Below are 14,477 nucleotides of genomic sequence, written 5' to 3' on the forward strand. Positions count from 1 at the left end.
CTTAACCATTCAAGGTCAATGCCTAACCTCAACTATCTGAGTTCAATGCCTAACCTTAAACGTTCGAAGTCAATGTCTAACCTTAAAGGATAACTTTGGTATTTTTCAATCTGGACTATATTTTTCCATGTTTTTGTGTCTAAGTGACTAATGGGGACACAATGAAACTGGTCCAGTATTGAGGGAGAACTCTGCAGCCACCAGCTTCTAAACAGACTGTAGTTTAATCATTCGGGGCAACCTGGCACCGTCAGATTACGTCCAGTGAAAGTGCTTGTTTTGGCCAGTGACGGGCTCAGATTGTTATTATAAGTGTCTGAACATTATAGAAAGAACCCTACAGAGAAATGAAACCTTTTTTTCAAATATTTCGCTTCCTGTTTGTCGGAAGAGACAACAATGGAAACGTGAGTGAGAGTAGAGAGAGGAGTTGTCAGAGTTTGTTGTTTTGGAGTAATGAAAGTGTAGCTTAGTGTTATCTAAAAGAGTTTCGATGTCATGGTTGAATAGTTAGATGATTTCGACAATATGCGAAACAGCGAGCTATCAGCTCCGTAAGTAACAAAACAGGCCTGCCAGAACTTAATGTAGTTTTTATTTCTTGGCAAGACGTGAGAGAGTGGTATCATTCTTCTCATCTAACTCAGCAAAAAAAGTGAATAAGTGCATTTCCCAAAATCTCCCTTTAACATCTTGAGTTTAAATATAAATTTTTGCACATTTCATTTTAGTAATCCATTTATTTTGTTTGTAGACTGCTTTATGGTGGTTTAAACTAACTATGAACTCAAACTTTTCTCTCTTTTGAGATATCTGATTCACATATTTTATATATATATTTCATATACTAGAGTTGAGCGGCATCATAGCCTGTTGCTGCACTGTATGTGGACAAGATAAGGTTGAAAGCTGAAAGCATGTATGAGGAAGTACAGCAGGTGTTATTAGGTCCATACTGCTGTAATATCATTAGTTGGTTTTGGTTCGGTTTGGTTTATTGACAATATTCTTATATAGTTGTACGATATAATATCAGACTTTGTCTGGGATAAGAGGGCTTATATCCTTCACTGTCACTTGTGTATTCACACAGTCAACCAGACTTTATCAAGAGGGCTGTTCGATAGTCATGAAATTAGCCAAAGCCCAAGCAGGATATGTCAGTGATATATTTGTGATGTACCTTTTCACTCCACAGCGTGTGGTTGTCTGTTCCCTCAGCAAACAGGACGTCCTGCAGCAGCCTGAGGAGCCGAACCAGACTGGGACAGAAAGGCAGAGTCACTCCCTGGGCGTCCCTCAGGTCTGACAAAGACGACTCCAGCATCATCTCCAACAGACTGGCACACAGAGTGACAAACACAGTATGAATACATCGCCCCAGTGTGACACAATAACATTTCTGGATATGTACACAAAAGGTAGCACAGCTGAAGGTGTGGTTTAATTTGTTTTTCCATTGCGGGACAGCTTCACTGCCAAGTCAATGTTGTTTGTTCAGGAGGAGTAAATTAGAAATCATTGTCACTGACCTGCGTTTGATGTCATCAGGAGGGCGGACCAGTTGGCAAGAGGAGCCCAGTTTGGTGAGAACAGAAAACACCTGTCCTCTTTCTCTCCAAACAACATCCTCAGCCACCTCCGCCCCGCTGCGGTTCCACAGCACGGAGAAGACGATGTTGGTTAGCAGGTTGCACAATTCCTCCTCAGGGGTCTGCTGTAACACAAACAAGACTCAAATAACTTACAGAAAGACAATAAACTCTCATAAACTAATACTAGTCTTGATGTGTCAGTGATATCTGAGCCGAGGAAGCAGCCATACCTGTGGGTTGGACGTATTGGAGATGGTGTCTCCAGTTGGAGGGTCTGTCCCGTAGCTGGTATCGTCCAGCACGTTGGACAGACTGGAGCTCTTCCTGGGTCTGTCAGGTGGAAAGGCTTTGCAGTGCTCGAGAGGAGATGGAGTGTTTGTCAGACTATCTGCAGGAGTGTGTGTGCCAGTGTCTCCCATGCCGCCTAGCTCCATATCAAACGGGGTACCAAAGGGGGACTGGGGTTGGTAGTCTCTCCCCTCCTCGTCAGGGCGAGACGTGGGGATGTCAACCGCATTGGAGGACGAGTGGCTCCCCTGGTCCACCGAGTCAAACGACTTGAAATGGAGGGAGCCGGTGAAGTTTTTAAGCGGACCTCCACCTCCGCTTGGAGGCGACTGGGATAAATCAGAGAACTCCTCAGAGTTGTCCCGTGGGCCACCTTCATCCTCCTCCTCCTCGTCCTCGATGTCCTGCGAGGTGTGGTACCTCATGAAGATGTCCGGGTGCGCGTCCTCTATGACCACAGCCTGCTCCTTGTGCAGCGGCGGCCGGTAGTTCGGCTCGCAGGAGCTGTGGGAGCTGGAGCCTGCGATGCTGGCGGCGTGGGACTCGTAGCACTCTTTCACGTAGAGCTTGGTCAGAGCATCCTGCCAGCCGGGCTGCTTGGCGAGCTGCTTCACGTAATCGTCGTTGGAGTAGATCAGATGGAAGAGCTGGGGGTCATATCAAAGAGGAAGATGATGATGATTCATAATGGAGATGATGAATATAGGATGAATCTTTTGACTATGGTAGTTTTAGCAGAGTATAAATGGTGTGAGCAGACTGACCTTGCGGCAGATGTCTAAGCGGACAGTGAGCTCAGCTCGATGGGACAGCCAGACCACAGCCAAGAGGTCTCTGAAGTTAGGAGTCGCATCTGTGGGGCAGCAGCAAATTTCATTGCATTTTAAAGTTTACATATATTTTATTTATTTTATGTTTCTGCTTGATTTAAGTTGCTTATTGTACAATTGCTTTTGGGTTTTATATTTGCTTGTTTGTTTACTTTTGTTAATTACATTAATTTTGTATTTGCTTATTGAAGTGAGATTCCTTATATAAGCCCCTTGGGGTAATTTAATCTCACCTGCACAACTACTTTTCTTTTATTGTTGTATTTCTGCTGCTTTGTTTTATTGCGCAAACAATAAAAATAATAATACAATAAAAATCTCAAATCTCAAAAGTCCTTGGGAACCTATTTTAACACCTTCCTAAACCTTCATAAATTCACTTATTATCTTCCAGAATTAAAAGGATACTGGTTAAGATTTCTGTATTTGTAATTTTTCAACGCTGTTTCTCATCAGTTTTCTAAAGGTAATATCAGGTATTTCCAACATTTATGCACCAAACACAACTTAAAGGTAACATTTACAGGTTCGCTATTTCCTATTAATGTCTTGGACGTTTTCTGTAGAACCTAGATCCTCTAGAAGAACGATGTAATTTAATTTTATAATAACGGGAACATCAAGACATAGTCATGAGTCTGTTAAGTTACCAGGGAAACACAACTGTCAATAACACCACACAGTCCTGATAAAGCAGATGAGTTTTTGAGAATAAACTCTTTTACTTTTATCTTGAACTCTGACTTTTGCTTATAAAATGTTATTGAGAAATACTTAAGATTTTAAAGCAAATTTCCAGGTGCTTTAACATTTATAAAGGTCTCTTTTGTCATCCATTTCTAACTCACTAGACTAGAGACACAGAGCTGTTTTGTTATTACCTGTCGCTAGGACCTGCTCGTACAGACATCGCACTGTGGTCATGGTAACCGGGATTTCATCAAGGAAGCAAACCAGGCCAAGATATCCGAAATCCTTCAGCTTAATGCGCTGCTTGTTGCGCTCAGCCACTCGCTCGCTTTTGAGGATTTTGTATAAAACCTGCAATATCGAAGGGAAATTGTTTAAAGAGATTTTTTTTTCTGTTTTGAAAATATAATCACATGGGAGTTTGCAATAAAAGGCACAAATCTGCTCTCACCCTAAAAACCCTCTCTCTGGCCTCGTCTCCGTAGCTCGGCGTGAGCAGCAGGCAGTACAGTTGCTCCACGCCCCACTCCAGCAGCACGGCTTGCACCAGCTCACGAAGAGGGCTGCTCCTCATGAGGTCATAGAGCACATCCAAGGCCCTCACCACCTGATTGAGAGAGGAGAGAGGCATGAGGAGAGAGGAAAGAGGTGAAGGAGGTGGAGGATAAAATACCAAGAAATGTGGATTAGGGAGGGTAAAGCTTTAAGTGGTACCAGGACGAGTTTGAAAGTACGGAGATGCCAAAGCATGAGAATAAAGCAGATGGATGATCAGGGAGGGTTCATTTGGGGATTAGAAGTGAAATATCACGCTGATAAGGTCAAATGATAACAAAATTAAACACAGATGAAACATATGAGCACTACCTGCTTCTCCTCTCCGACAGTCAGGATGTAGGCGAGGACACTGTGGAGCTCCTCTGGTGAAGGAGACTTGAGAAATTCTTTCAGCAGGGAGAACAGAGAGGACTGAATCGTCTGCTTTTCCTCAGACAGAGGGCTGCCATCTTTCTCCGCACTGTGACCAACGATATGAGTAAAGAAATAAATCAATTATCTTCTTGTGAAAAGATAAACACATGGTTTAAAAAAGATAGGAACAAGTATGTTTTTATTCTAACTTTTAAACCACTAAAGTCTTAATATATATTGTGGTGGACGTCTGTGTCTTATTTTGAAGGTCAAAGGTTCACCTGTAGTATGTGCGAATGGTATCCAGAACATATTGGACCCCGTACTTCCTCTTCAGGCGCTGCTTGCCTTTGTGTATCACAGACCCCAGGTACTGCATGTGGGCTGTGGGAAGAAAAAGAATGCTTTAGTCATCTCCCTCCAATGTCTTTGACATTTAGAAATGTCAAACCAATAGGCGAGGTTGTACCGAAAGAAGTGCATTCATTTACAAAACAGAGTACAGAAGTGCAGCTTCAGGCACAGATTCACTTTGAATCCTCGCCACAGCCTGAACTCGACACATTAATGTATTCGATCTCTGCTTTTAGCCTCTCTCTTGCTCCTTTCAGTCTTGCATATACACATAAAAAGGGACGCAAACAGCTTCGGCAGACATGAAAAGCTTCACAGGTGTATTAATCGACAGCAGAGTGGCTGCGTGTGCCTTTACCCAGACAAACGGCAAAATGGCTTTTAGTCCAGATGCGGAAATCAAAGAGCAGGTGGTTGTAGAGCTGCTGTAGAAGTTTGCTGTTTCCCTCGTTGAAAACCTGCTCCAGCAGCAGCTGACAGGCCATTAAGACGTTCTTGTCGATCATACTGCCGGGAACCTGCAGAAGAGGAGGCACAGAGGAGGGGTGTTAAAGTGTGTTTTCATTTATTTTATCAGTGCACAAGGGTTTGTGTAGCGCCTATTTTTAGTAACACTTGAGGCCGAAGAAGTGTTGAGTGCACAAGTGTTTGTGTTCAGTGTATACCCTTATGTGTGTTTCTGGCTTTGCCACTGTCAGACATGGCAACCCCCATGTGATTATTGAGACATAGCTTCCTAACAGGATGCTCCACCTTAACACCATGTATTTCAACATATCCTGTCAGACAAAAAGCACGTCTGTGCTGCACCAACGTATCACCTGATTGGCTGCTACCAACAGAGATTCACATTAACGCTGTGTGACAATGTAAACTACTGAACTCAAACACATGTTATCATCAATCTGAAGAAATCATTTCTACTACAGATGCTGTAATGAATTAGGCCTACTGCACCTTTAGAGGGCTCAACAAATCAGAAAAACTGTTGTCCATCACAAATAAATGGTGGTTTGTCTTTAACGTAGCTCAGCATCAAATACAGCTGCACTTTGCCATCATGGTGTACTTCACAATATTACTCAATAACGTTTTTTTATTCAAGTTACGCTCGCTTGAGACCCACTAAGCAGATTAGAAACTGACATTTATCAGCAAATTATTAGACCAAGAATTGAGAACAGGAGTGACAACAGTGCATCACAACTCACTGTTGCTTCCATGACCTTCATATGAAATGTAATTTTTCGATTTTGTTTTAATCTACATATCATCATTTCCAAGCAACAGATTTCATAGTTGACACCCTTTGTTCTCAGTCAGAGAGACCACGCACTCTGCATAATTTCCCCACACAAGCATGTGATACTGTCATTTTCAAAGCACCACTGCGGTTTCAACAACACCGTACCCACTCATTACGCAGCAATTACACAGCAGAATTACAATGGGAGAGGTCAAATATTCACTCTCAGATGCTAATCACTTCTTCTCGCAATTAGTTCCCACTTGCTAGAGCGCTTACTTTGCTGAGCATGGCTCCGATGGTGCTCGGCCCGTGGCAGTGCAGCAGGCTCTCCTGATTGACGGGGTGATGACGGATCAAGTTTTTCACCATCAGCAGGAAAGCAGCGATGCTGTTTCTCTCTAGTCTGCCCTCTGAGAGAGAAAAACAAAATAGAGCAAAACAACTTTTAAGATTTCCTGTGTTACCCACAGTTGTATTCCTGCATTATTAAGCACTTTACTGGCATTAACATATCTCAGGATGAGTCACTGTTTGTCTCATTTATCTCATTTCGTTCACGTTAGACTTTATGCAGACTAAGGTGCACTGGGCCACTGAACTGCAACTCTTCAAGCAAATGCATGCTGCTTCTGACATTTAACCTATTAGCATTGATTTCATAACCTTTGCTATGTTTGTCTGTTATATATTTTAGTATGTGCCTCTTATCTGACTGTCTTGCACCGCCTGTTTGTCCTTCGTCGTGCACCGTGTGAAGACTCTGACTCAGAACTGCACTGACACTCATATTTAGCATTTAACACGTAGCCTGGGATTACAAATGAACAAAAGGAACCAGGAACAACAACACAGTTAGCCCTCAAAATGCAGGAGATAATGTATTCATGATACCACAACATTGTTTGACCTACATACATCTTATATCCAGACATGAGGGTAGTTTTGTTTGATTTGCTCAGGTTTTGAGATACCTAAAAACAGCAACATCTCCTTTCAGAGACAATGTACCTGTCCCTATAAATTTAGGTGAAGGCATTATCACTGCATCTAATATACAGTGCAAGAAAAAACTAATACTGTGTGTGATATCTGAGCTAAACATGACCTGACCTGGTGACTTGTTCAGTGGCAGCAGCATGGCAGTGGGCCCTCTGGGGGAGGTGAGCTCTGGTCCCAGCAGATGGTCGGAGATCTCCTGACTGCCGCTGTTAACCTGCTCGGCCTCACACACCTGTTCCAGCAGGGGCAGCAAAACCCCCATACCTCCCAATACGTTTATAACATCCTGCAGGGAAACAACACACACAATAGTCCTATTTAGACCAGAAATGGAATCAACAAAGGGGAGCTGTCCAAAAAGGAAGCAGCATGACAGCAAATAATGGAATTATTTATTATTTCACTTCTTCTTTTTTTCACCGCAGCCGAGTTGAATCATACAAAAGGAAATGTTTCATATCTAACCTTGATGTCCCAGTTCACCACCCTGTGTCCTGTGAGCCTGCCATCATATTGGTGATTGGGCGACAGGTCCAGACATATCTGGCTCTTGAAGGCCTGGAGAAAGCATCATGCACACATGTAAACATGAGTATTTTACTAGTGTTGTTTATAATTGACCTGATAAAAGCAGTTTCAGTGGGTCACCTGTGGAGTGTAGTAGAGCAGAAGCCTACTGTTGAGATCAGATAACTCGCCCTCCGCTTTGAATAAGGACACGTGATTGGGGCCTGTGATGGAGACCAGAAACCAATGTGGGTCATTATGCAAACATTACTTGATGTACAAGAAAAAACTACTCGTAGGAGTATTCTGTGATTTTCTTTGCTTTCCTGTACATGCGATTGAACTCTGGAAGAGCGAAATGCTGAAAAAGTAAAAAGTCTATAATGTGAACAATCACTTTTGCATTGCAGCGGAGCGTGACCTACCTGCAGCATGCAGCGCTCTTGTCTGTGTCGGCTGCAGAACCTCGTGGCAGATGAAGGCGGTGCCCAGGAGCCCATCCAGAGACGTGGGTGTCCCCCACTCGGTGTCCTGCAGTCCTGCTGGGATGGTGTGCACCTGGGACTCTCCCATAGGCCCCCAGCGGCCTCCTGCAAAGGTGGCTGGGAAGGACTGGGAGCGGATGAGGGAAGGGCCATAGGAGGGGAAGGCAAACTCGGAAGACGTTGGGCTCGAGGACGAGAAAGAGGGCAGGTTGGGGGAGGTGGTGGTGGTAGTGGTCCGGTGGCCTGCAGATCCGATGCAGCAGGAGGTAAAAGGCTTCGGGAGTCAGGTTCAGGTCGGGGAGAGAAAGAGGAAGTTAGATTAATAGAAGGGAACTACTCAGTTTATGGCCAGGATACATTAGACACAAGTTTCAGTTACCTCATTGAGAGATGGGAAGCGGAGCTGAGCAATTTTACGCAGCTCTCCATCGATGTAGATGTTGACCAGGTTCTGACCAAATGGACGACGGCCAGGGATGTGGACTATAGCCACTGAATGCTGTGACATGAAAGAGCAAGGACAAATTTCTACTGGTGACAACACTGACAAATTGGGTGCTTACAAAGATACATTTTTGTATTGAGAAACTGGAGCAACACAGTCTCACAGTCACAGTTGACAGCTTTTATTTAACCATATTGATAGACCTCTCTAGCGCGTTGTCTCTTCAAGAGGTACACTCTTCAATTTCTTACAGTAATTACGCTCCAAGGTGACAGGCCCAGACAACGCCCTTGTGTTTATTTATCCTTGATCGAATCTATTTTTATTTGGGACAGACTAAATGAGGACAGATGTTGGCCAAAACCCTGGCTGTACTATGTGTGTCACACTCACCCAGCATGAGTCAGCTAGTGGGTACTCTGGCAGAGCGACAGCCATGTAGTCTTTCTTAGTGCAAACAGCCACCACCAGAACTGCCTCCATGGTGAAGAAGGCCTCCAGCCCGGTTCCACTTGCTGTGAAGAAACTTCACAAAAGAAAACATATCCTGTCAAAGAAATTGTACAATGCAGCCAAAACGCATATAAAAGCTTGCAATTCAACACAAACGTGTCTTTCTACCTGTAGAGCTGCTTCCTGCGTGGTCCTTTTCCCATTTCCCCTGATACAGAGCAGGATCGAGGTTTACGCTTGTTGGGGAAATCCATGTTGAGGCAGAACCAGGCGTGAAAGGCAAACCCGCTGCCTGGCCAGCGCTGGACCGTGGGCACCATAATACCAGCCATGGGGGGAGTGAGATCAAAGTACTGCAAGGCGCTGTCCTGGCCTTCTCTGGCCGCCATGGCCGAGAGCACTTGGGTGATGCGAGCGCAGTAGGGGTGCACCTTCCCCACCACTGCATCATTGTCCTGATCCACCCGGAGCAGTCTGAGCAGGCTCTTCAGCTCCTCTGGTCTCAGACACAGGGAGCCCAGGTCCTGCAGGAGGCCCAGCAAGGCGTCCGCACACTGCCAGTCAAGATTCTGGGGCTGTGAGAGCACTTGCAGCAGTGCACCCACCATGTCCGCCTCCACGGCCACGGTGCGACAGGATAAGGAGCCACCACAGACGGTGGCCAGCCACTGGGCCACCAGCAGCTGGAGGTCCCTCTGACCCGACAGGTCAGGCAGCCACTGCAGGAGCAGCAGCAAAGGCTGCTCGTTACTAATGCCAAGGTGATGGGCGTGGGCGTGCTCGCCTTCCACTGCCTGGAGACAGAGAATGACAATAAGTTGTGGTCACATGGACAATAACTTCAGGTTAGCTTGCAACACCATTTAAACAGGAACAAGGTCATCAATAAGAGCTATTTGACTGAGGAAATGTGTGTTTCACCATGTTCATCAGCTCCTGCAGCAGCCGTTTGGTGGGTTGACCTTGACTCTTCAGCACATCAAACAGCTGGGAGTAGCCAATTCTCTCCTTGAAAACCTCCTGAGGGGGAAAGAGACAGAAATAGGCTTGAGAAAGCTGCTCCACAGGGGATAACTAGTTGGCACACTTCCACACATTGGAGGGAATAAAATGAGATTTCTTAAATGCATGGAAGACAGCTTTCCGCATCAGGCTCTCATAGTATAATATGCTTTAAAACACATGTACAGTAGTATGAAGGACATATGATAGGACCATAGAGGATCATAAAGGGCCTTACCTTAGCAGAGGGAGAGTTACTCATTATGGCTGTGAGGACTCCTAAGGCGTGAACTGTAATACTGTCTGATCCTTTCTCCCAAACCTACATCAAAATAATGATTGTGTTAGAATAATGTTCATTGTGGCATGGCAGAACTACAAAAACGTGCTTCGTCATGAGCTGACGCCAAAAGCCTGAAAAAGATAGAAAAACAATCCAACTGCACCAAAAGAAAGAAAACAATTCTGAGGAAATCTTCCACCAAATGAATGAATTATTATTCCCCACCACAATTATTGGAGCCGACTGGGTCAAAGTAAGTGCACTGCTGGATCGTTTGCTAAACAGTCGCCCCTTTGTTAAATCACTGATAGTCACATCCCAGCATGCATAAACCAAAGCCAACCACCAAGAAATAAAAAGACTGAGGCAATCCCCAGCTGCTGCTGGAAATTAGGCAACATCAACACCCCAGGACACGAGCCAGGTCTTTCACACAAGCACAACCGAGCAGCCAGAATACGAGGAAAAGAAGGAAAGACATGCATTTAAAAAAACAACCATTTCATGCATCATGAAAAACACAGCATGCTCTTCTCGCCTTGTGTTGTCAACAGGAAATTCAGCCTCTAATTAATGTGGTAGAAAATCAACACTACCACACAAGCGAAAGTTAATCCTCCAACTGATAAGTTGAATCTTAACTTTTCAACGTGCACAAAACCAGCGCCAGCTTGTCCTTTAGTGTATTTCAAGTTGGATTCAAAATAACAGTAAATCACATGTAACACAGGCTGTTAAGTGGATATTCCAGATGGACAGATATGACAGATTAAAAAGGGAACTCCAGACAACAGTTATCACGTATAGCCGCTTCGCTACCTGCTTTATTTACAAATGAGTGTAAGCCAGACTTCCTGCCCAAAGCTTCCTGTGTAAATAGCTCAGAGCAGCTAATGTGTAGAGAGAAGGCTGAGTTTCCTGCTGACAGACCAATATCAACACCAAAGTGGGAGGGAAAGTACCTGGTCCACTTCGACCTCTGAGAGTAAACATGTAGTAAGGTCACATACAACCTCACACTCCGGGTTTCGCGTGTTGCTCTGAAAGAGCTGCAGGACATACACACACACACACACACACACACACACACACACGCACGCAGGCACACAACACAAACCAAAAAGACAGACAATTAGACAAAAACTGTCATCTGTGAGAGGTAATGGAGACAGGTATGACTGGTCTCACCGCAGCTGCAGAGGGGCACAGGTGCTGTAACCATGTGGGGAAAACAGAAGCAGGAAGCATACACATTTTCTTTGTGATATTTCACATTGAAACAGCAGATGTGACATCCAGGCGAATAAAAGAAGAAATAGACATGACATAAATGAATAAAAGAAAGGGTGACAGAGCAGACAGACACATTTTAGACGGACGGGGGGTCTGACCTTGCTGTTCTGAATGAGCCTGAGGATGTGTTCAAAGCAGTTGTTGTTGAGGAACACGGCCTGCAGAACGGGTCTGTCAGAGCACTGCAGGATCTCAGGAACAGCAGCTAAAATCGACAACAAGGAGGATATTTACTATTCTCAGACACTGGGAAAATTGATTATTTGGCCTTCATACTGATTGAGAGAGATAAAAAAAGCAATGCTTTATGCTCAACCTAGTGGTCATGCTCTTACTTAGCATTTGTCTCTGGAGGGAGAGGAGGCTTTCTTCCCAGCTCTGCTTCTCCTGCTGCTCGCTGCTAAGCGGACGATTCCAGTTGAGGAGCTGGAAGTAGCTCTCCAATATCGTCCTGATCTCCACCTGCCGCTCCGCAGGGCTGCTGGAGTGCAGGAGGTGGATCATCGCCGTCAGGCACTGCAGGGTCAGCCGCGGGAGCGCCGTGCTCTTGGGTTCAGGGGAGGTTCGGCAGCACCACGCTCGCAGGACAGAGAACAGGTCCTCAAGCGAGTGAGGGGTGATGAAGAGAAGGCCATTCTTCTGGGAAGAAAAAAAATATGGACAACGTTGTAATCAGTTTTAATCTGCACTTGTAGTGTTTTAACAATAATCACTGATGAAGAGGACAGATTGGCTAGCAGACCTTTCCTCCACTGATGACGGCACCCTGGAGGTGAACAAATCGGAGTGTGAGGAGCTCTGGGATCTGATCGCTCTCCTGGAGACTTTCTGTGAACATTATTCAAGCCAAGAAAACAATGTTATGCAATACTTTCACTTAACCACAATACAGAAAACATTAACACAGCACTGTCAAAATAAAGTGTACTTTTTTATTTGTAGTAATAAGAATAAGTGTCAAATGTTCATGGTACAATGACTCAGCAAAAACGTTGTGAAAAAGACAAACCCAAAGCCTTGCTAATTGGCTAGGAATTACACAATTAGCTCTTAACATTTCTAATTAAATGTTAGTACAGTTCAATGTCCCTAAAATTTGGACATACTGAAACTTGCCTGGGCTGAGATTTCCCACATGGATAATAGATTAGTGCTTGCTGATCAAATGGGCTTCTATAATTAGAAATGCTTGGACTCTGGTGATTGAAACATGATAATTAGATGCTGAATAATTAAAGTTTTTCAGCCAAAAGCGAACGCTCTGACTGACTGGACTGACCAGTTATTTTTCATTATAAGCAACACAGCGAAGAATGATTTACTAGATTTAGAGAAAAACGAAAGGTCAGGGTGTTTCACGTCAACGATGACAGATGTAAGCTTAGCGGTGGGAACAGTCTGATTCTTGTGGTATGTGAGGTCTGTCAGAGATCAGAATGGTAGAGCAGACGAGAGGGAGTGTCTCACCGTGGAAGAGAACCGGCAGCTCCTCTGGCAAGGCCAGCGGGGAGAACTTGTACTTGTTCCTCTCCGGCAAGCTCACCTCCTCCCTGCAACACACAAAGCATCAAGTCACCGCATTGATTCACATCACGCCTAGTCAGTCAAGGACTGCCTTGAATACTGCTGGCACTAATGAAGCATGACTTCGAGGCTTAGAGGCAGCAAGACACCACACAAAGGTTGGGCAAGATGTTAAATGCACAAGATAGTCTTTGGGTCTTCTCACACATTCACACATCCGATCTCCAGGGCGAAGTAGCACCCACTCACCCTGCCAGGCGTCTCCTCCACGTCTGATAAGGGTCAAACAGACTTTCACACAGCACGAGTCCATACTTCACAACCATCTGCAGAGACGACTGCTCCCCTTGTCCCTTCTTCAGCTGTCCAAAAATAAATAGTTAGGACACACATTCATATCTAACTCACAGATACACCTGTCTTGGACAGTCGTCATACGACAAAACAACACATTCCAGTATAATGAATAGAAGGTCGACTACACCCACTTCTCTTTTCAGTGTAAACTAGTTCTGTTACTTCTGTGTGAGAAAATTTTACTGTAAGCACAATGCATTCTGTATAGCTTTACTATGTCTCTACTGTATAGCACATTTCTGTACAGGTTTGGCTACAGGGGCGGCGCGTAATAATCTTGATATAGTGAGCATGCAGTGGAGCCAAGCCCTGTCATAAATCACTGAAATCTGTGTCCTGTTTGAGCTACAGTTTATAATAGCCTTACCTGGTCCAAACACAAATTCACAAGCTTGATGGTCTCAAAAACAAATTCAGGGGTCTCTTCTGGGTTGACGTTCTCCATATTCCTAGAAGTAGAGAGGAACTTGTGCAATTTAGTGTTAAGAAAATCTGCCTGATGCTTACCCAATATGCAAAAGAAAAAGAAAAAAAGCAGTGCAGAGCGGCGGCTGTGAGCCAGCCAGTGGGGCACGCTCACATGCATGAAAAGGCATGCGCGGCCGGCACGGCGATGTCAACAAAGCAAGGAGAAGCTTGAATTACAACACACAGAGAGAGAGAGCGACTGCTCAGGTAGAAATTACTCCTCTATATCTTTACATAGCAAATAGTTGTTTACTGCCATATTAATGCTCTGGATATCGTATAAAGCGCCAGCATAAAGGAAATTGACAAGACAAAATGACCTCATTTTGTACATTACCTCAACTCAAGTACATTTTTATTTACAAAAAAGAAACGGTAGTCTCTTTAGTCTCTGGTAACCGCTTGAATATTGTTTTACTACAAGCAGTACTACCACAAGGGAAGAAATGTTAAATGACCTGCAACTGGCATATACACAGCAGGCTGGGAACCTCACCTGCAGACAATGATGAAGAACTTGATGAGGAGCAGGGGGTGAGGGGTGGTGCCGTTGGGCTCGGCGGGGTCGGAGAGGTGACCTGTGCTCTGCCGTAGCTGGTTGCCGAGGATCTCCAGGACCTCCTTGGGGAGCAAAGGCACCTCCGAGCTGCACTCCTCCAGCCTGGGAGATGGGAGAGGAGGATGATGGGAGGCAGTAGCAAAGAGGCAAAGGTCATTGTAATAGGGGCTGCGTTTACACATAA

The 14,477-nt window shown here is 44.8% G+C and overlaps 1 protein-coding gene across 4 annotated transcripts in view; it reads right to left on the reverse strand.

The window, feature by feature from the left end:
* nbeal2 (neurobeachin-like 2) overlaps nt 1-14,477 on the reverse strand; it is a 35,941-nt gene that overhangs the window by 13,358 nt on the left and 8,106 nt on the right. The window contains exons 3-29 of one of the 4 annotated variants that reach the window (XM_074653816.1): nt 14,231-14,395; nt 13,634-13,715; nt 13,159-13,271; nt 12,853-12,935; nt 12,128-12,213; nt 11,721-12,024; nt 11,484-11,590; nt 11,055-11,141; nt 10,048-10,131; nt 9,729-9,827; nt 8,976-9,601; nt 8,748-8,880; nt 8,289-8,408; nt 7,850-8,183; nt 7,566-7,648; nt 7,383-7,475; nt 7,029-7,203; nt 6,195-6,328; nt 5,028-5,187; nt 4,597-4,699; nt 4,271-4,421; nt 3,855-4,010; nt 3,595-3,754; nt 2,648-2,736; nt 1,826-2,530; nt 1,533-1,714; nt 1,184-1,340 (exon numbers count right to left, since the gene is read on the reverse strand). In XM_074653816.1, the coding sequence (XP_074509917.1) occupies nt 1,184-1,340; nt 1,533-1,714; nt 1,826-2,530; nt 2,648-2,736; nt 3,595-3,754; nt 3,855-4,010; nt 4,271-4,421; nt 4,597-4,699; nt 5,028-5,187; nt 6,195-6,328; nt 7,029-7,203; nt 7,383-7,475; nt 7,566-7,648; nt 7,850-8,183; nt 8,289-8,408; nt 8,748-8,880; nt 8,976-9,601; nt 9,729-9,827; nt 10,048-10,131; nt 11,055-11,141; nt 11,484-11,590; nt 11,721-12,024; nt 12,128-12,213; nt 12,853-12,935; nt 13,159-13,271; nt 13,634-13,715; nt 14,231-14,395 (4,771 nt within the window). Of the gene's footprint in view, nt 1-1,183; nt 1,341-1,532; nt 1,718-1,825; nt 2,531-2,647; nt 2,737-3,594; nt 3,755-3,854; nt 4,011-4,270; nt 4,422-4,596; nt 4,700-5,027; nt 5,188-6,194; nt 6,329-7,028; nt 7,204-7,382; nt 7,476-7,565; nt 7,649-7,849; nt 8,184-8,288; nt 8,409-8,747; nt 8,881-8,975; nt 9,602-9,728; nt 9,828-10,047; nt 10,132-11,054; nt 11,142-11,483; nt 11,591-11,720; nt 12,025-12,127; nt 12,214-12,852; nt 12,936-13,158; nt 13,272-13,633; nt 13,716-14,230; nt 14,396-14,477 lie in introns of all 4 variants that reach the window. The other 3 variants (XM_074653815.1, XM_074653817.1, XM_074653818.1) reach the window with 3 other exon arrangements.

The sequence above is a fragment of the Sebastes fasciatus genome, chromosome 12, assembly GCF_043250625.1.
Source record: "Sebastes fasciatus isolate fSebFas1 chromosome 12, fSebFas1.pri, whole genome shotgun sequence".
NCBI classification, from domain to species: Eukaryota; Metazoa; Chordata; class Actinopteri; order Perciformes; family Sebastidae; genus Sebastes; species Sebastes fasciatus.